At 41.2% G+C, this 22358-nt stretch overlaps 1 protein-coding gene across 1 annotated transcript; it reads left to right on the forward strand.

The window, feature by feature from the left end:
• The first annotated feature begins 17789 nt into the window (after positions 1-17789).
• Positions 17790-21295, forward strand: LOC131638302 (uncharacterized). The gene is made up of 2 exons (XM_058908855.1): positions 17790-18613; positions 21220-21295. Exons 1-2 carry the CDS (start codon positions 17790-17792, stop codon positions 21293-21295), a joined length of 900 nt encoding a protein of 299 aa, XP_058764838.1.
• Positions 21296-22358: the final 1063 nt, after the last annotated feature.

The following is a 22358-nucleotide window of genomic DNA, read 5'->3' on the forward strand; positions in this document are numbered from 1 at the left end:
GGAACTGGAGGCATTAGTATCAGAGGTTCCTGCAGATACTCTTTCACTTTTTCGAATGCTTTTTGACAATCATTATTCCACCTGGCCGTCTGATCTTTTCTTAGTAATTTGAATATTGGTTCACAAGTGGCCGTAAGATGAGAGATGAATCTAGCAATGTAGTTCAACCTCCCTAGGAAACCACGAACCTCTTTTTCTGTTCTCGGCTCAGGCATTTCTTGTATGGCTTTTATTTTTGCAGGATCGACCTCAATACCTTTTCCACTAACAACAAAGCCCAACAACCTTCCGGATCGCACTCCGAAAGTGCATTTGTTTGGATTCAACCTCAGTCTGAATTCCCGAAGCCTTTCAAACAACTTCTGCAAGTGAACCAAGTGCTCTTCTTCAGTGTGAGATTTTGCAATCATGTCGTCGACATACACTTCAATCTCTTTGTGAATCATGTCGTGAAAAGAGTCACCATGGCGCGCTGATATGTTGCTCCTGCGTTTTTCAACCCAAAAGGCATGACTTTATAGCAGAAAGTTCCCCATGGTGTGATAAACGTTGTTTTCTCCATGTCTTCTGGTGCCATCTTGATCTGATTGTACCCAGAGAGCCATCCATGAAGGAAAACACTTTGAAAGGAGCAGTATTATCCACCAGCACATCAATATGAGGAAGAGGAAAATCATCTTTCGGACTCGCCCTATTCAGATCTCTGTAGTCCACACACATCCTGACCTTTCCGTCCTTCTTAGGTACAGGAACAATATTAGCAACCCACGGTGGGTAATTCACAACTTGCAGAAAGCCAACATCAAATTGTTTCTCAACCTCTTTCTTAATCTTCTCAGACATGTCTGGGCGAGTCCTTTGAAGCTTCTGCTTGACAGGAGGACTATCTTCTTTGAGAGGTAGACGGTGTACCACAATATCTGTATCAAGACCTGGCATATCCTCGTAGGACCAAGCAAAGATATCTGCATACTCTTTCAACATAGCAATAAGCCTCTGTTTCACACCATTCTCAAGCGCAGCCCCTATCTTGACTTCTCGGACTTGCTCTTTAGTGCCAATATTTACCATCTCAATTGCCTCCTGATGCGGCTGAATCGCTTTTTTTTCTTCCTGTTTCAATAATCTGGCCAATTCATCGGGGAGATCACAATCTTCATAAGCTTCCTCCTCGGCTTGGTAGATCGGATTGTCAAAATCATAACAAGCGATAGCGGAACTGTTACCAATGGAATCCGTGGTGGTGGAACATCTGCATGATTGATGTTTTTATTTTAGTTTTTATTTTTAAGCTATGTGCAAGTGTGTGCAAAAACATCGCCATTTAAAGGAAAAAGTTAAAAAGAAAGACAAAGAGCAAAACATTTGAATGCAAAAACGTCCTTTTATTTCATGATTAACTTTGAAAATGCGAACTGCATGGCCCTACAAATGATTCACTACGCCTTGGGCAGAGCGTAGGAATTATGTCATGATAAGAAAAGTAAAAACAAGAAATTTACTCCTGAGCCTGTGTGACTTGAATGACATCTTCAATTGTCCAGTTGCGAGGCATCTCCCCAGGAATACTTGGACGAACCCAACTATCAAAGTCACAGTCACTATCCACTTCTTCACCATTGCCAATGGTGTTAACCTGGCCATCTTGAATGACACCTCCGCTCACAAACTTGATCGGGCTATGGATATTGAGCTTTGGTGATGCAATCTGCCTTCCAGGATTGAAACCCAGACCATTCTTGTCAAATTTGGGACGCACGTCAATTACTTGCCCCCAGCCTTCTATCTTTCCAGTTTCAACGGCAACCTGAGCATCTTTCAAGGAGGACATAACCGTTTCTGGCTTCGTTATCTCATAAGGAGGAGTTCTCACAGCATTCACAGCCTCAAACGCTTGGAATGGCGTCTCATGTATTTCACCTTCGATCTCTACATATCGGAAAGAGGACAAGTGACTCACAATATAATCCTCCTCACCACAAACCGTCACCACTTTACCATCAACCGGATATTTCAACTTCTGATGAAGAGTGGATGTCACAGCACCAGCCTTGTGAATCCACGGTCGTCCCAACAGACAACAGTAAGCAGGTTGAATGTCCATTACATAAAATGTGGTGGTGAAGATCTGAGGACCCACTTGTATTGGTAGATCTACCTCTCCGAATACAGACCTCCTTGACCCATCAAAAGCGCGCACCACCAAATCACTAGGCCTCAATTCAACACCAGCATAGTCAATTCTCATTAGAGCCGACTTGGGAAGCACGTTCAAGGAATACCCGGTATCGACCAGAACATGGGACAAAGTCGTACCTTTACATTCAATCGAAATATGCAATGCCTTGTTATGGTTTCTCCGTTCTGGAGGAAGATCACGATCAGTAAATCCCAAACCATTTCCAGCGGAAATATTATTCGCCACCGCCTCTAACTGATTCACAGATATTTCATGCGGGATGTAAGCACCATTCAGAATTCTTAAGAGTGCATCTCTATGACCTTCTAAGCACATTAACAGTTGCAGGATGGAAATCTTTGACTGGGTCTAACCCAACTGCTCAACAACTTTGTAATCAGACTTCCTGATGATTCTCAACAACTCTTCCACATCCTTGGAAGGCACAGCACTATCAGGTACCCCATTCTGAGTCGGAGAATTCTGGTGAAGTCACATGGAATTTTGTAGGTGCTTTAGGGATTCGAGCAATGCAAATGGTGCAATGCTCAAGATAGACAATGTCTTGCTTACCCCTCGTTCGGGATCCCCAAGCAACTTCAAAGACGTGTAGATACTAACATCATGACCAGGTGCCCCAGAATAGAACTCACACCTAGTGTCATCGTTATCAAGCAGAGAATCTGTAGACATCCACACAATACGGAGCTTAACCAGTTGCAAATAAAGCAAGCATGGAAGCCATGAGCATAAGACACGTCTTCATAGATAACCCCAATTGAGCTTTCTTCTTGGTCAAATCCCCACAAAGTTGTTCCAGGACTAATCTTTGAACACACAAAAAGAACAAATCAAGTCTCTGAGTCTGGAGATAGTACCAAGTCTGAATAAGAGATCCTCGAGCTTGAACACATGTTATGCATGAAATGTATGAGATGCATGATATGCGTGCAATGCCATGTTCATTCAATTCCAAGGAATTCTCGTGTTTTGATTTTTAGCAAGTAAGAGATGGAAAAGCTCAACACGAGGCTTAAAGATGTTTCCTTTGAAATAGAAGGAACATGTATGCTAGTTATTTTTTGTACATCATTTTTTGAAAAGTAAATATGCAATGATGCAAAGCGATGGGACTTAGTGCCGCCCACCGGGCATTCTGGACTGCCGGTAACACACATAGTACAAAGCCAAAGGTTCGCCCCCCAAATAGTATACCACACGGAACATAGAATGTCAATCCACGGAACCAAAACCCATAGTCAATAACACACTGGAATAGAACACAAATTACCACTCGAACAAGAACCATAGTACCCCACGAACAGGAACCAATAGTACACTCGAACGAGAACAGCGGTAACCCACAAACGAGAACAACGGTAACCCACGAACGAGAATAGTGGTAACCCACGAACGAGAACAGCGGTAACCCACGAACGAGAACAGCGGTAACCCACAAACGAGAACAGTGGTAACCCACGAACAAGAACAGCGGTCACCAACAATGTACCTGTTATATGATCATTGATTCCCGCCCCACTCACGGGTAAAATCTAGGCCAAGGTAAGGTCGTGAAACGCAGTATACGGTCCGCCCGAAGGTAAGCATCATCATAGCGCGGATGCGGGTGACGATAATACCTCCGTTTGAAACCACTACTCTGCTCGTGGTCACATAATCCATCCCGAGACGTACACCTCGAGACAAACCATGCTCCCACTCTATCCTAGGGTTCCTATGGTTCACACATAGCCTGGGTATTGGGCCTTTTACCTCTTGAAACACCCACCCAACAGACAGAGATCCAGCCAGTCCAGAATATGATGCAGAAAAGTAAAAGCGCACATAGAATGCAATGCAAACAGGTAAATATGCAAAGCGATAAAACACCCAAAGATAAACACACCAGCGCTAGGATCGACTCGCTAAGTCCGGACCCGCCATAGGTCAACGTCCCCAGCAGAGTCGCCAGCTGTCGCTACCGCGAAAATTAACAGAGTCGCCACTAACATATTTATCTTGAAAAGGAAGGGAATGCCAGCAAACCACAAAACAAAACAACGGTCTCACGACCAGAGAAAAAGGGTAAGGGAGTCGGTTACGCGAGGGGAAGGTGCTAGCACCCCTCGCGCCCATCGTACTCGATGGTATCCACGCCTGTGTCTAAATCTATGGGTGTGTAACAAATCTACGCTAATCTGGACTAAAATGAATGCAAAATGTAGGGAAAATAAAGGATTGTGCTCGCACGGGCCCTACCCCGCTGCCTACGTATCTGTTTTGCAGAATCAGAGCTACCGTAGCTCGGCTAACTAATTTCTGTTTGTTTTGTGTTTTTTAGGTGAACGAGTTACATTCGCACTCCAATACTCGACCTTTGGAGACTTATGCTTGGGAATGGAGCGGAAATAACAAGCTCTTAAGAAAAGAAAATCAAAGAGTGTGGTTTGTGTTTTAAAGAATGCATGAGGGAAACCTAAGCAAAGGGGGAAAGCTTGCTACCTAATATTATCATACAAAGGGTACAAGTCTAAACTAAACTAGCAACCTACGAGGAAAAAGGCAAAAGCAAACAAGGATATCACACAAACGAGCTCCGCTCGTAAAGCAAACAAACCAACGACACTGGTCGAATGGTAGAAAAGTGGTCCCGCCATAGCCAAGGGGAGCATCTCAACCTAAGTCAACCAAGCATCAGACCTCGCGAAAATAATCGGGCCATAGACAAGAGGAGCGAGTTCCTCTCAGCAACCAAGCCGTCACGGATCGTAAAGGAAAACGGTGCGTGCGTACACCGAGCGTCAACGTCGAGCGACGTGAGCTATAGGAAAGGCGGGGGTCCGGCTACATGAACCCTTTTCCTGACATACTCGATAACAAGATCTTATGCATGTTCGGAAGCGAGCGACACGTAGCGTGCGCATACCAAATGGACTCGATGAGACTAGGCGGGGGTCGATTACTAACCCTTTTCGCATGCCTTCCATGAGGACTTACCGGAGTGCCATATAGGACTTATTACACCGTGACTCTCTGTCGCAAAGCACAAATATAAACACACCAACAAAAACAGAGCCTCTTTTGAGGGCTTGGCCAGATGCATGTCTAAGTCCTACTTCTCATGTTAAAGGATGATGCGAGAAAGCGATAAAGTGCGAGAAAAAATAAAAAGGAAATGGGATCAATACCAAACGGATGATGATCCGTAAACTAAAGTGAAGCGAAGGAACCAGAATCCCGCGAGCGAGCTAGCAAAGCAAAAGAAAATAGTCAGCACACCGATTAGCCATGAAAGCACACAAAGGTCGACATGCGCGTCGAGCATAACCACAATACACCTGCAAGAGGAACAAGCAAACCAAGCAAGCAGATATAAAGTAAAAAGATCATGTCTCCCGGATGAGAACACGACACGAGTGAATGGGATTGTGTCTGCAAGTGAAGCGGAACACTCAAGTAATAAGCGCCGATCGGTGACTATCCAAAAGCCTTGCACACTAGCACACAAGTTAGAGATAACAAATATCGCAATCGGAATTGCGTTATTGCTATAAAACAAACGAAACGGGAAAGTAGTACAAATATTGAAACGGATGACGAAACATCAAAGAGAAATAAAGCATGAATGATATACAAAGTAATGAGAACCAAACATTTAACTAGATAGTACACCTCACAAGCTTTCCAACGATATAGAGATCATGCAAAACGAAGCTATGAGTGAAAAGTTATGCAAGAAAGAAGTTAGAGAAGAAAGGGACCAAAAACAAGTAAAGGAACCGGTTCCCCTACATGGGAACCCGGGTTCCAGCACAAAAACACACACAGGAACCGGTTCCCCCAAACCGGGAACCGGGTTCCAGGGCACTCTGCCCAAACCAAACAAACAGCACAAAGCAGGAACCGGTTCCCCCAAACTGGGAACCGGGTTCCAGGGCATTCTGCCCAGTTCCAAAACGCCTTAGATTGAGCAGGAACCGGTTCCTCCATTCTAGGAACTGAGTTCCACTTTAGGAAAACCAAATTTTATCATTTTTGAAAGCTTGGGAACCATCCCCGCTCAATCTAAATCGATGGCGATTTGCAAGCAACACGCACATTACCAAAGCACAACCAAAACACAATGAAACACTCATGGAGGCAAGGCACAATATCAAAGCACCAATTGATTACACAAGAAATGATGCAAACCGAATATCAATGTGAAGTGTGCCATTTGCAATGAACAACCAAACACTAAACACCAATGCGACAAAGTCAAACATATATTGAATTCAATGTTTAAGCACAAATGCGACATCTTGATGAAGAATAGTCATGAGCCCCAAGTCAATTAGGCCAAACAAGCATAAGCCGAGCAAAGTGCGACACATCAAGCCAAACCACAATTCAAACATCATCATCAACAAATACATAAATGCAACGATAGTGACAAGCATTAACTCATGCAATATTAATCAAGCTACAACACTATCTCAAGTAATGATTTAAGCATCAACCAAAACAAATATCAAGCAAGAAAATTCACCACATGCATTGGCACAAACACCTTGAGTGCGACACAAGCTACAAGTATTAACACCAAAAATTGCATCAACATGACACCGACGACGAGAAATAACACATGTGAGAATGATCAATTATAGCGCATATACTCAAGTCATCACTTAAGCATTAAACTAGGCAATTATCAAGCAAAAATTCGACACACGCATTTATACAAACACCTTGAGTGCGACACAAGTCATCTATATGAATGTTAACAATTAAGCGCACGAAATCACTGACGAAACATGGATCCAAACACGAATATCGGAATTCATCATCAACGGACATCAATTACATGCAATGAACATCAAATCTAACCACAATTCACATGAACATGAATAATTCGAGCAAAAAAATGAACAAATTCACCGATCAATCATCATCAATCATCCATTAATCAAGAACAAAAGGTAGATCTAGATTCGAATTCACATAATAATCAACAATTAAGCACTTAATTCAAGATCCGAATGCTTACCGGATGAATATCTACACCGAAGCGCGAACACGAACACGATACGAACGCGAACACGACACGAACGCGACACGAACGCGAAAACGAAATCCAAGGGGAGAGGAGAGGGAGGCGCACGAAATTGGAGTAGAAAGAGAGGGAGAATCCGAACTCGAGATCTTGATCCTTCAATCCATGTTCTTGATCCTTGAAGAAAATTGATGAGTATTGATGAAAGTTTTATAGAATTTGTTGTTTTGATTCAAGAGAATAGAGAGAGAATTGAGAGAAAGTGTTTTTGACTATTTTGGGTGAATTGAAGTTATGAGACCTCCCTTTTGATTTGTGAAGAGAAAAATGTTTATATATTGTCAACGCGAAATGTCCAAATTGCCCCCAGTGCGTCTTATTTTGGCTCGTTTTTAAGGAAACTTGGCGTGACACACTCGAAAACACATTTTTACCGAAACAAAAACGGCGATCCTTAAAATGCTGGGAGTTTTCAGTGTATAATCATCCGACGGTCCGAACATATGAAATCTTGGTAACGATGGTACGGAGCTCCAGTTAAATTTTCAAGCGAATCCGACGAGCGGATTGTGAGATATGAATTTTCTGAGATCCAAAACCCTACATTCAGCACCGTTTTTTTACTGTGAAACCTCAAGTAATTTGCAAATCTGGAAACCTTCCTCAAAGAATTGGCTTCCGAGCCGAACACAAAAGTTGTAGATATCGTCGAAACAGTCGGGACAACGCGAGAATTCAGCTCATATCACCTTCTCACTAAGACTTGTGAATTTTCTCATATTTCCACTATTTAAACCATTCCTCACACTTTATCTTCTTAAACCCATGAAAAACTCTTTATTATTCTTCTTCAATTTTTGAATGACGAAATAAACGTCATCATTAACTTATAGCTCAAATAAAGAGGGCAAATTTTGGGGTGCAACAGGGGTTCAGAAGAAGGAGGCTTTTTCTGAGAGGAACAGACGGGAGAATCTGCACGAAAAGCTTTATGAATACGCTCAGCAAGATAATCATCAGATTGTACCTTGAGAGGATCGAATGGTTTCTTCTGCTTCATAGCTGGCTTAGCATTAGGTCCTGCTTCTGAGGCCTTTCTCTTCAATTTCTTTTCGTTCTTCTTCTTTTCTTTCTTTCTCAACTCATCCAGAGATGGAAGAGTTCTTCCTCGAATCCACGCAGGATCAACAGAAGTTTGAGCTTTGACACATGACTTTAAATAGCGCTTAACAGACTTGTCGAGCTCTTCTTTGAACATGTGAGTGAAACTCACAACAGGAGTTCTTCTAGTCAGAATATTGGGAAATATTATTGGAATAGAAGTTACCTTTTCAATCAGCTTCATCCTTTGTAAATCAAGAGCATTCAGAATAGTCCTTGGATGACAGTTAAGAACTTGGGTAAACCAACAGCTCTCAGAATATCCATCAAGTCACTTTCTATCAGAATATCTGAAGTCATTCTGGCAAGAGGAATAGAATTCTTCTTGAAATTTGGATTCTTCTTACGTCTTCATCTCTTGATTCTTCAATATTTGTCTTCAAATGTTGAAAGAGAATGTGTGAGAGATTAACTTTCATACCTTTTCCAATGCAGAAAAGTACATACTTCTGATCCTGATTGACATACGTAGCAGCAAGAGATAGCTTTCTATGATAGAGAGATCCTAGAATAATCTCAGCCCAAACTCTATAGGAAGGCTTCAAGGAAGTAGTGAGATGAGATGTGTAACGACCGTTTTTCTTTAAATATTTATTTATGCGAGTTATGTGAATTAATTGTGAACTATGTGTTAATTATATGATTAATTGATTTTATGTGGTTTTATTTGGGAATTATTAGTAAATAATATAAGATAGTAAGTGTTGTTGATTATTGGGCCTAAGTTGGTATTAGTAAGTGAGGGGTGTTAGTTAGAGCCCATTAGTAATTTAAGATAGTAAGGGTTTAACTAAAACAAGGGTTTTAGAGGAAATAGAAATTAGAAGTTCATTTGGGGTTTTTGGTGAAAGAAGAGAAAAGAGGAGAGAAGAGGAGAATCTCAAGGTTGAAGATAGAGTTGGCTTCAATCCAAAACCTAAGGTAAGGGTGGGATTCTTTCATGCTAAAGGGATGTATGATGATGTTTTAGGTGGGGTTTTGATTGTATGTTATTATCCATGATTGTGTAGAAATTAAATAGAGATTGTTAGGGTTCATATTAGATTTCTATGAAATTGTGAATTTAAGTATGATTGATGATGTTTGTATGAAAACCCATGAGTAGAAATAAGTTTAGGAACCTTACATGTGTGGTAAACAGCTTTCATTTGATGTATAAATGATGTGTGGGTTAATGGGTTTGTATGAGGGGATTAGGGAAGAAAAATGGTGATTTCCTGAGTTTTACGCAGCGTAGGTCGACCTACACAGAGGCATGAGTCGACCTGAGCAGCTTAGAACAGCAGAAAATCCACTTTTCTTCACCATGCGTCAACCTATAGATTCTATGAGTCGACCTATAGCATCCTTTGCGTCGACTCTTGGGTCGAGGAGCGCATACCCGAGGGGGACAGTAACATTTTTGCGTCGACCTATGCATTCCTTTGCGTCGACCTGCTGATTTCTATTTTTGGCAGATTTTTGTAAAGGCCACATCTTTTGATCCGTAACTCCTTTTTAAGTGCCGTTTGAACCTACGTGAAGCTATAATTGAGATATTTCTAATGAATATGATTTAAGAATACTTATAAACCTTTTTGAAGCTTTCTTTAACTGAATTTGTTTGATGTTATGATTTGTGTGGTGAAGTGGTGTGTTGTTGTATGATGATGCAACGTAGCGACGTGATTGGGAAGTGGTGAATTACTATAAAAGTAATGATGTTTAGTCGGTATTTGTGATGTATTGTGAATGTCGTGTTTGTATGGATGTTGCATTTATTGAGTCACATCCATTGCATAAAGAGACGGTGGCCTTAATGGTAAAAAGCGACGGTGGCCTTAATGGCAATTAGCGACGGTGTGCCCAATGGAAAATCTTGAGACGTGGGAGTTTTCTCCAAATGGTACCACATGCATTTGCATAAATTGAGTCACATGTGAATTGCATTTGAGTCTTATTTGATTATGGTATTGTGACATGATGAAGATATGTTTGTGGTGACGTGGTGGCTTGATGATGAGTTGTTTGTTGTGATTGTGTTGGGATCTTACTTATGAATTGTATATATTGTCATGGTTGAATTGATAACATTGTTTCCGTTTCTTAAGTTGATTATGTGATGTGAAATCGTTGTATTGAGTATTGTGATGAGAAGTGGTGACCAATGTATGATCTTTTCTCTTACTTTGAATATTATCATACGTTTCTTTATAATGAATGATATCTCACCCCTTATGTTTGAATGTTACCCTCTGTTGGTAACGTGCAGGTAACGACGTGGAGTAGCCGTGTACCTTATAGCTCGATTCGGTGTGTCAATGCTCTGATACATAGCACTCGGGGGGATGTTTGCGATACTTGCTTGTGTCTTGTTTTATGCTGATTATCTTTTGTTGAATTTTGATGTTATGTCTTGTGGAGACGTCTTGGACACATTGTGCCATGTAGACAAGAATATAGGATTTGGATACGTGTTGTTATTTGGATTCCGCTACAATACTATGAAATTGTATGGATTTATATGCTTGATGAATTATGACTTTCCTCCGAAATAAGTGTTATGTATCTATGTACTTTGAGCATGAATTGTGGTTTTGTTTAAGTCGAATATGCGACGCCTCAAATGAGTTGCTTGTTTCGATGTATTGTACTCTGATATCTCTTAATAATTGAGGGGTAGATTTGGGGTGTTACAATAGTGGTATCAGAGCTGGTCGGTCTGTCCGGCCAGGTGTCGTGTCGTAGTATGGTCTAATAATCTTGTATTGTTGTTTTGTGCTGACTGTTTCTTTGTTATAATGAAGAGTTGAGATGGCGGGAAGGAATGATGCTGCAATTGCTGCTGCTTTGGAGGCGATGGCCCAAGCCTTGGAACATCATCCAAACGTTGGCGAGAATACCGCTTCTCGCAATTTGGCTACTTTCCAAAGAGAGAACCCTCCTGTGTTTAAGGGAACTTATGATCCTGATGACGCATTGACATGGCTAAAGGAGATTGAGAGAATCTTCCTTGTGATGGATTGCACTCCTGATCTGAAGGTTCAGTTTGGAACTCATATGCTAGCTGTCGAGGCGGATGATTGGTGGCTAGAGACTCGTAGGAGGTTGGAGGCCAATGGTGAGGAGATCTCTTGGATTGGATTCCGCATGGAGTTTTTAAGGAAGTACTTTCCCGAGGATGTCCGTGGCAAGAAGGAGATTGAATTCCTTGAGCTGAAACAAGGGAACAAGTCTGTTGTGGAGTATGCTGCTAAGTTTGGTGAATTGGCTAAGTTTTACCAATACTATGATAGACCGAATGGTGAGTTTTCCAAGTGCATTAAGTTTGAGAACGGTTTGCGCCCGGAAATCAAGAAGGCGGTTAGTTATCAGAAGATTCGTATCTTTCCTGATTTGGTGGATAGTTGTCGGATTTATGAGGAAGACAACAATGCTCATTATCGTGTGATTAATGAGAAGAGGGGAAAGAGTCAACAAGGTCGTGGTAAGCCTTACGACGCTCCGAGTGGAAAGGGTAAGGAGAAAGTTACTGATGGCAAGAGAACTAGTGGGGGAGATGCACCTGCTGGTGTTACGTGCTTCAAGTGTGGCAAGGTTGGCCATAAGAGCACTGTGTGTACTGCTGATGCCATGAGGTATTACCGTTGTGGGGAGGTTGGACATACGTCACCTGCTTGCAAGCATAAGAAGATGGTGTGTTTCAACTGTGGTGAAGAAGGACATATTGGAAGCAAGTGTCAGAAGCCAAAGAAGGAGCAATCTAGTGGAAAGGTGTTTGCCTTGTCGGGAACTCAGACCACTAGTGAGGATTCACTCATCAGAGGTACTTGTTTCATTAATAGCATTCCTTTAATTAATATTATTGATACCGGTGCTTCTCATTGCTTTATATCTGCTGATTGTGTTAAACGATTGGGTCTTGTGTTGTCTGCTATGAACGGAGAGATGGTTGTCGATACTCCGGCTAAGGGTTCGGTGACCACTTCTCTTATGTGTTTGAAGTGTCCCGGGTCGATTTTTGACAGAGACTTCCTTGTTGATTTTGTGTGCTTGCCGTTGAGAGGTTTGGATGTGATCTTAGGGATGAACTGGTTAGAGCATAACCGTGTTCACATCAATTGCTATGATAAGTCTGTGAGGTTTTCTTCTCCTGAAGAGGAAGGTGTTGAGTTCTTGTCTGCTAGTCAGTTGCGTTTGTTGGTGAAAGAGGATGTTCAAGTGTTTGCTTTGGTTGCATCAATGTCTGTTGAGAACCAAGCGATCATAGAAGAATTGAAGGTGGTGTGCGATTTTCCTGAAGTTTTCCCTGATGAAATTCCTGATGTACCGCCTGAGAGAGAAGTTGAGTTCTCTATTGAATTGGTACCTGGTACTAGACCTGTGTCTATGGCACCGTATAGGATGTCTGCATCTGAATTGTCTGAATTGAGGAAGCAATTGGAAGAATTGCTTGAGAAGAGGTTTGTGAGACCTAGTGTGTCTCCGTGGGGAGCTCCAGTGTTGTTGGTTAAGAAGAAAGATGGAAGTATGAGACTTTGTATTGATTATCGTCAGTTGAATAAGGTGACAATCAAGAACAAGTATCCGCTTCCAAGGATTGATGACTTGATGGATCAATTGGTTGGTTCTCGTGTGTTTAGCAAGATCGATCTGAGGTCGGGTTACCATCAGATTAAAGTGAAAGATGAGGACATGCAGAAGACGGCTTTTAGAACTCGTTATGGACATTATGAGTATTCCGTGATGCCCTTTGGTGTTACTAATGCGCCGGGAGTATTTATGGAGTACATGAATCGTATTTTTCATGAGTATCTGGATCGTTTTGTGGTGATGTTCATTGATGATATTTTAATTTACTCTAAATCAGAATCAGATCATGCTGAGCATTTGAAGTTGATATTGCAAGTCTTGAAAGAGAAGAAGTTGTATGCTAAGTTATCCAAGTGTGAGTTCTGGCTGAAGGAAGTTAGTTTTCTGGGGCATGTCATTTCTGGTGATGGCATTGCCGTGGATCCGTCTAAAGTTGATGCCGTGTTGAGATGGGAAACTCCTAAGTCGGCTACCGAGATTCGAAGCTTTTTGGGACTAGCTGGCTATTATAGAAGGTTCATTGAAGGTTTCTCTAAGTTAGCACTTCCGTTGACTAAGTTGACTTGTAAGGGTAAGGCTTTCGTGTGGGATGTTTATTATGAAGATAGTTTTACCGAGTTGAAGAAAAGGTTGACGTCGGCACCGATTTTGATATTGCCTAATCCAGAAGAATCGTTTGTGGTTTATTGTGATGCTTCTAAAATGGGTCTAGGAGGTGTGCTCATGCAGAATGATAAGGTTGTTGCTTATGCGTCGAGGCAATTGAGGGTTCATGAGAAGAATTATCCTACGCACGATTTGGAGCTTGCTGCTGTTGTGTTTATATTGAAGATTTGGAGGCATTATCTTTATGGTTCTAGATTTGAAGTGTTTAGTGACCATAAGAGTTTGAAGTATCTGTTTGATCAGAAGGAATTGAATATGAGGCAACGAAGGTGGTTAGAGTTATTGAAGGACTATGACTTTGGTTGAATTATCATCCAGGAAAAGCTAATATTGTTGCCGATGCTTTGAGTCGTAAGACTTTGCATATGTCGGCAATGATGGTTAAGAAATTGGAATTGATTGAGCAATTCCGAGATATGAGCTTAGTATGTGAAGTGACCCCTAAAAGTGTTCGATTGGGTATGATGAAGGTTAACAATGATTTTCTGGATAGTATCAAGGAAGCTCAGAAGTTGGATGTGAAATTGGTTGATTCGATGGTTGGAATCAATCAAATTGAGAATAGTGATTTCAAGTTGGATGTGCACGGTGTGTTGAGGTTTCGTGATCGGATTTGTATTCCTGATGATGTGGATTTGAAAAGAGCTATTCTTGAAGAAGGTCATAGGAGTAAATTGAGTATTCATCCAGGAGCTACAAAGATGTATCAAGATTTGAAGAAGTTGTTTTGGTGGTCCGGAATGAAGCGTGACATAGCTCAGTTTGTGTATGCTTGTTTGATTTGTCAGAAATCGAAAGTTGAACATCAGAAGCCTGCTGGATTAATGCAACCGTTGGAAGTTCCGGAATGGAAATGGGATAGCATTTCTATGGATTTCGTGACGGGTTTACCAAATACCATGAGAGGACATGATTCGATTTGGGTGATCGTTGATAGGCTTACGAAGTCGGCTCATTTCATACCTATTAACATCACTTATCCAGTTGCGAGGTTAGCAGAGATTTATGTCCGCGTGATTGTGAAGCTGCATGGCGTTCCTTTGTGTATTGTTTTGGATAGAGACCCGAGATTCACTTCAGATTTTTGGAAGAGTTTGCAAGAGGCATTAGGTTCTAAGTTGAGATTGAGTTCAACATATCATCCTCAGACAGATGGTCAAATGGAGAGAACGATTCAATCTTTGGAAGATTTATTGAGATCTTGTGTTCTTGAGCAAGGAGGTACGTGGGATACTTATCTTCCATTGATAGAGTTCACATACAACAATAGTTACCATTCGAGTATCGGTATGGCACCGTTTAAAGCGTTGTATGGTCGGAGGTATAGGACTCCGTTGTGTTGGCATGAATCGGGTGAGAGTGTAGTACTTGGACCTGAGATTGTTCGAGAAACTACCCAGAAGGTTAAGTTGATCCGTGAGAAGATGAAGACTTCGCAAAGTAGGCAGAAGAGTTACCATGACAAGAGGAGGAAAGATTTAGAATTCCAAGCTGGTGATCACGTATTCTTGAGTGTTACGTCGGTTACCGGAGTGGGGAGAGCCTTGAAGTCGAAGAAGCTCACTCCTCGTTTTATTGGACCGTATCAGATTTCAGAGAAGGTTGGTAATGTGGTGTATAGAGTGGCTTTACCGCCTAATCTTTCGAATTTGCATGATGTGTTTCACGTGTCGCAACTTCGAAAGTATATTTCTGATCCTTTGCATGTAATTCATATGGATGATGTACAAGTGTGGGATAATCTCACGGTGGAGACTATGCCGATAAGAATTGAGGATCGCGAAACGAAGGCGCTTAGAGGAAAAGAGATTGCTTTGGTGAAGGTGGTTTGGTCGGGAACTACCGGTGAAAGTATGACGTGGGAATTGGAGAGCAAGATGCGCGAGTCGTATCCTGAGTTATTCGATTGAGGTAATTTTCGAGGACGAAAATATTCTATGTGGGGGAGTGTTGTAACGACCGTTTTTCTTTAAATATTTATTTATGCGAGTTATGTGAATTAATTGTGAACTATGTGTTAATTATATGCTTAATTGATTTTATGTGGTTTTATTTGGGAATTATTAGTAAATAATATAAGATAGTAAGTGTTGTTGATTATTGGGCCTAAGTTGGTATTAGTAAGTGAGGGGTGTTAGTTAGAGCCCATTAGTAATTTAAGATAGTAAGGGTTTCACTAAAACAAGGGTTTTAGAGGAAATAGAAATTAGAAGTTCATTTGGGGTTTTTGGTGAAAGAAGAGAAGAGAGGGGAGAAGAGGAGAATCTCAAAGTTGAAGATAGAGTTGGCTTCAATCCAAAACCTAAGGTAAGGGTGGGATTCTTTCATGCTAAAGGGATGTATGATGATGTTTTAGGTGGGGTTTTGATTGTATGTTATTATCCATGATTGTGTAGAAATTAAATAGAGATTGTTAGGGTTCATATTAGATTTCTATGAAATTGTGAATTTAAGTATGATTGATGATGTTTGTATGAAAACCCATGAGTAGAAATAAGTTTAGGAACCCTACATGTGTGGTAAACAGCTTTCATTTGATGTATAAATGATGTGTGGGTTAATGGGTTTGTATGAGGGGATTAGGGAAGAAAAATGGTGATTTCCTGAGTTTTACGCAGCGTAGGTCGACCTACACAGAGGCATGAGTCGACCTGAGCAGCTTAGAACAGCAGAAAATCCACTTTTCTTCACCATGCGTCAACCTATAGATTCTATGAGTCGACCTATAGCATCCTTTGCGTCGACTCTTGGGTCGAGGAGCGCATACCCGAGGGGGACAGTAACATTTTTGCGTCGACCTATGCATTCCTTTGCGTCGACCTGCTGATTTCTATTTTTGGCAGATTTTTGTAAAGGCCATATCTTTTGATCCGTAACTCCTTTTTAAGTGCCGTTTGAACCTACGTGAAGCTATAATTGAGATATTTCTAATGAATATGATTTAAGAATACTTATAAACCTTTTTTAAGCTTTCTTTAAATGAATTTGTTTGATGTTATGATTTGTGTGGTGAAGTGGTGTGTTGTTGTATGATGATGCAACGTAGCGACGTGATTGGGAAGTGGTGAATTACTATAAAAGTAATGATGTTTAGTCGGTATTTGTGATGTATTGTGAATGTCGTGTTTGTATGGATGTTGCATTTATTGAGTCACATCCATTGCATAAAGAGACGGTGGCCTTAATGGTAAAAAGCGACGGTGGCCTTAATGGCAATTAGCGACGGTGTGCCCAATGGAAAATCTTGAGACGTGGGAGTTTTCTCCAAATGGTACCACATGCATTTGCATAAATCGAGTCACATGTGAATTGCATTTGAGTCTTATTTGATTATGGTATTATGACATGATGAAGATATGTTTGTGGTGACGTGGTGGCTTGATGATGAGTTGTTTGTTGTGATTGTGTTGGGATCTTACTTATGAATTGTATATATTGTCATGGTTGAATTGATAACATTGTTTCCGTTTCTTAAGTTGATTATGTGATGTGAAATCGTTGTATTGAGTATTGTGATGAGAAGTGGTGACCAATGTATGATCTTTTCTCTTACTTTGAATATTATCATACGTTTCTTTATAATGAATGATATCTCACCCCTTATGTTTGAATGTTACCCTCTTTTGGTAACGTGCAGGTAACGACGTGGAGTAGCCGTGCACCTTATAGCTCGAGTCGGTGTGTCAATGCTCTGATACATAGCACTCGGGGGGATGTTTGCGATACTTGCTTGTGTCTTGTTTTATGCTGATTATCTTTTGTTGAATTTTGATGTTATGTCTTGTGGAGACGTCTTGGACACATTGTGCCATGTAGACAAGAATATAGGATTTGGATACGTGTTGTTATTTGGATTCCGCTACAATACTATGAAATTGTATGGATTTATATGCTTGATGAATTATGACTTTCCTCCGAAATAAGTGTTATGTATCTATGTACTTTGAGCATGAATTGTGATTTTGTTTAAGTCGAATATGCGACGCCTCAAATGAGTTGCTTGTTTCGATGTATTGTACTCTGATATCTCTTAATAATTGAGGGGTAGATTTGGGGTGTTACAATAGTGGTATCAGAGCTGGTCGGTCTGTCCGGCCAGGTGTCGTGTCGTAGTATGGTCTAATAATCTTGTATTGTTGTTTTGTGCTGACTGTTTCTTTGTTATAATGAAGAGTTGAGATGGCGGGAAGGAATGATGCTGCAATTGCTGCTGCTTTGGAGGCGATGGCCCAAGCCTTGGAACATCAGCCAAACGTTGGCGAGAATGCCGCTTCTCGCAATTTGGCTACTTTCCAAAGAGAGAACCCTCCTGTGTTTAAGGGAACTTATGATCCTGATGGCGCATTGACATGGCTAAAGGAGATTGAGAGAATCTTTCGTGTGATGGATTGCACTCCTGATCAGAAGGTTCAGTTTGGAACTCATATGCTAGCTGTCGAGGCGGATGATTGGTGGCTAGAGACCCGTAGGAGGTTGGAGGCCAATGGTGAGGAGATCTCTTGGATTGGATTCCGCATGGAGTTTTTAAGGAAGTACTTTCCCGAGGATGTCCGTGGCAAGAAGGAGATTGAATTCCTTGAGCTGAAACAAGGGAACAAGTCTGTTGTGGAGTATGCTGCTAAGTTTGGTGAATTGGCTAAGTTTTACCAATACTATGATAGACCGAATGGTGAGTTTTCCAAGTGCATTAAGTTTGAGAACGGTTTGCGCCCGGAAATCAAGAAGGCGGTTAGTTATCAGAAGATTCGTATCTTTCCTGATTTGGTGGATAGTTGTCGGATTTATGAGGAAGACAACAATGCTCATTATCGTGTGATTAATGAGAAGAGGGGAAAGAGTCAACAAGGTCGTGGTAAGCCTTACGACGCTCCGAGTGGAAAGGGTAAGGAGAAAGTTACTGATGGCAAGAGAACTAGTGGGGGAGATGCACCTGCTGGTGTTACGTGCTTCAAGTGTGGCAAGGTTGGCCATAAGAGCACTGTGTGTACTGCTGATGCCATGAGGTATTACCGTTGTGGGGAGGTTGGACATACGTCACCTGCTTGCAAGCATAAGAACATGGTGTGTTTCAACTGTGGTGAAGAAGGACATATTGGAAGCAAGTGTCAGAAGCCAAAGAAGGAGCAATCTAGTGGAAAGGTGTTTGCCTTGTCGGGAACTCAGACCACTAGTGAGGATTCACTCATCAGAGGTACTTGTTTCATTAATAGCATTCCTTTAGTTAATATTATTGATACCGGTGCTTCTCATTGCTTTATATCTGCTGATTGTGTTAAACGATTGGGTCTTGTGTTGTCTGCTATGAACGGAGAGATGGTTGTCGATACTCCGGCTAAGGGTTCGGTGACCACTTCTCTTATGTGTTTGAAGTGTCCCGTGTCGATTTTTGACAGAGACTTCCTTGTTGATTTTGTGTGCTTGCCGTTGAGAGGTTTGGATGTGATCTTAGGGATGAACTGGTTAGAGCATAACCGTGTTCACATCAATTGCTATGATAAGTCTGTGAGGTTTTCTTCTCCTGAAGAGGAAGGTGTTGAGTTCTTGTCTGCTAGTCAGTTGCGTTTGTTGGTGAAAGATGATGTTCAAGTGTTTGCTTTGGTTGCATCAATGTCTGTTGAGAACCAAGCGATCATAGAAGAATTGAAGGTGGTGTGCGATTTTCCTAAAGTTTTCCCTGATGAAATTCCTGATGTACCGCCTGAGAGAGAAGTTGAGTTCTCTATTGAATTGGTACTTGGTACTAGACCTGTGTCTATGGCACCGTATAGGATGTCTGCATCTGAATTGTCTGAATTGAAGAAGCAGTTGGAAGAATTGCTTGAGAAGAGGTTTGTGAGACCTAGTGTGTCTCCGTGGGGAGCTCCAGTGTTGTTAGTTAAGAAGAAAGATGGAAGTATGAGACTTTGTATTGATTATCGTCAGTTGAATAAGGTGACAATCAAGAACAAGTATCCGCTTCCAAGGATTGATGACTTGATGGATCAATTGGTTGGTGCTCGTGTGTTTAGCAAGATCGATCTGAAGTCGGGTTACCATCAGATTAAAGTGAAAGATGAGGACATGCAGAAGACGGCTTTCAGAACTCGTTATGGACATTATGAGTATTCCGTGATGCCCTTTGGTGTTACTAATGCGCCGGGAGTATTTATGGAGTACATGAATCGTATTTTTCATGAGTATCTGGATCGTTTTGTGGTGGTGTTCATTGATGATATTTTAATTTACTCTAAATCAGAATCAGATCATGCTAAGCATTTGAAGTTGATATTGCAAGTCTTGAAAGAGAAGAAATTGTATGCTAAGTTATCCAAGTGTGAGTTCTGGCTGAAGGAAGTTAGTTTTCTGGGGCATGTCATTTCTGGTGATGCCATTGCCGTGGATCCGTCTAAAGTTGATGCCGTGTTGAGATGGGAAACTCCTAAGTCGGCTACCGAGATTTGAAGCTTTTTAGGACTAGCTGGCTATTATAGAAGGTTCATTGAAGGTTTCTCTAAGTTAGCACTTCCGTTGACTAAGTTGACTTGTAAGGGTAAGGCTTTCGTGTGGGATGTTTCTTGTGAAGATAGTTTTACCGAGTTGAAGAAAAGGTTGACGTCGGAACCGATTTTGATATTGCCTAATCCGGAAGAATCGTTTGTGGTTTATTGTGATGCTTCTAAAATGGGTCTAGGAGGTGTGCTCATGCAGAATGATAAGGTTGTTGCTTATGCGTCGAGGCAATTGAGGGTTCATGAGAAGAATTATCCTACGCACGATTTGGAGCTTGCTGCTGTTGTGTTTATATTGAAGATTTGGAGGCATTATCTTTATGGTTCTAGATTTGAAGTGTTTAGTGACCATAAGAGTTTGAAGTATTTGTTTGATTAGAAGGAATTGAATATGAGGCAACGAAGGTGGTTAGAGTTATTGAAGGACTATGACTTTGGTTTGAATTATCATCCAGGAAAAGCTAATGTTGTTGCCGATGCTTTGAGTCGTAAGACTTTGCATATGTCGGCAATGATGGTTAAGGAATTGGAATTGATTGAGAAATTCCGAGATATGAGCTTAGTATGTGAAGTGACCCCTAAGAGTGTTCGATTGGGTATGATGAAGGTTAACAATGATTTTCTGGATAGTATCAAGGAAGCTCAGAAGTTGGATGTGAAATTGGTTGATTCGATGGTTGGAATCAATCAAATTGAGAATAGTGATTTCAAGTTGGATGTGCACGGTGTGTTGAGGTTTCGTGATCAGATTTGTATTCCTGATGATGTGGATTTGAAAAGAGCTATTCTTGAAGAAGGTCATAGGAGTAAATTGAGTATTCATCCAGGAGCTACAAAGATGTATCAAGATTTGAAGAAGTTGTTTTGGTGGTCCGGAATGAAGCGTGACATAGCTCAGTTTGTGTATGCTTCTTTGATTTGTCAGAAATCGAAAGTTGAACACCAGAAGCCTGCTGGATTAATGCAACCGTTGGAAGTTCCGGAATGGAAATGGGATAGCATTTCTATGGATTTCGTGACGGGTTTGCCGAATACCATGAGAGGACATGATTCGATTTAGGTGATCGTTGATAGGCTTACGAAGTCGGCTCATTTCATACCTATTAACATCACTTATCCAGTTGCGAGGTTGGCGGAGATTTATGTCCGCGTGATTGTGAAGCTGCATGGCGTTCCTTTGTGTATTGTTTCGGATAGAGACCCGAGATTCACTTCAGATTTTTGGAAGAGTTTGCAAGAGGCATTAGGTTCTAAGTTGAGATTGAGTTCAACATATCATCCTCAGACAGATGGTCAAATGGAGAGAACGATTCAATCTTTGGAAGATTTATTGAGATCTTGTGTTCTTGAGCAAGGAGGTACGTGGGATACTTATCTTCCATTGATAGAGTTCACATACAACAATAGTTACCATTCGAGTATCGGTATGGCACCGTTTAAAGCGTTGTATGGTCGGAGGTATAGGACTCCGTTGTGTTGGCATGAATCGGGTGAGAGTGTAGTACTTGGACCTGAGATTGTTCGAGAAACTACCCAGAAGGTTAAGTTGATCCGTGAGAAGATGAAGACTTCGCAAAGTAGGCAGAAGAGTTACCATGACAAGAGGAGGAAAGATTTAGAATTCCAAGCTGGTGATCACGTATTCTTGAGTGTTACGTCGGTTACCGGAGTGGGGAGAGCCTTGAAGTCGAAGAAGCTCACTCCTCGTTTTATTGGACCGTATCAGATTTCAGAGAAGGTTGGTAATGTGGTGTATAGAGTGGCTTTACCGCCTAATCTTTCGAATTTGCATGATGTGTTTCACGTGTCGCAACTTCGAAAGTATATTTCTGATCCTTTGCATGTAATTCATATGGATGATGTACAAGTGTGGGATAATCTCACGGTGGAGACTATGCCGATAAGAATTGAGGATCGCGAAACGAAGGCGCTTAGAGGAAAAGAGATTGCTTTGGTGAAGGTGGTTTGGTCGGGAACTACCGGTGAAAGTATGACGTGGGAATTGGAGAGCAAGATGCGCGAGTCGTATCCTGAGTTATTCGATTGAGGTAATTTTCGAGGACGAAAATATTCTATGTGGGGGAGTGTTGTAACGACCGTTTTTCTTTAAATATTTATTTATGCGAGTTATGTGAATTAATTGTGAACTATGTGTTAATTATATGCTTAATTGATTTTATGTGGTTTTATTTGGGAATTATTAGTAAATAATATAAGATAGTAAGTGTTGTTGATTATTGGGCCTAAGTTGGTATTAGTA

Source organism: Vicia villosa, unplaced genomic scaffold (assembly GCF_029867415.1).
Source record: "Vicia villosa cultivar HV-30 ecotype Madison, WI unplaced genomic scaffold, Vvil1.0 ctg.002258F_1_1, whole genome shotgun sequence".
NCBI lineage: Eukaryota > Viridiplantae > Streptophyta > Magnoliopsida > Fabales > Fabaceae > Vicia > Vicia villosa.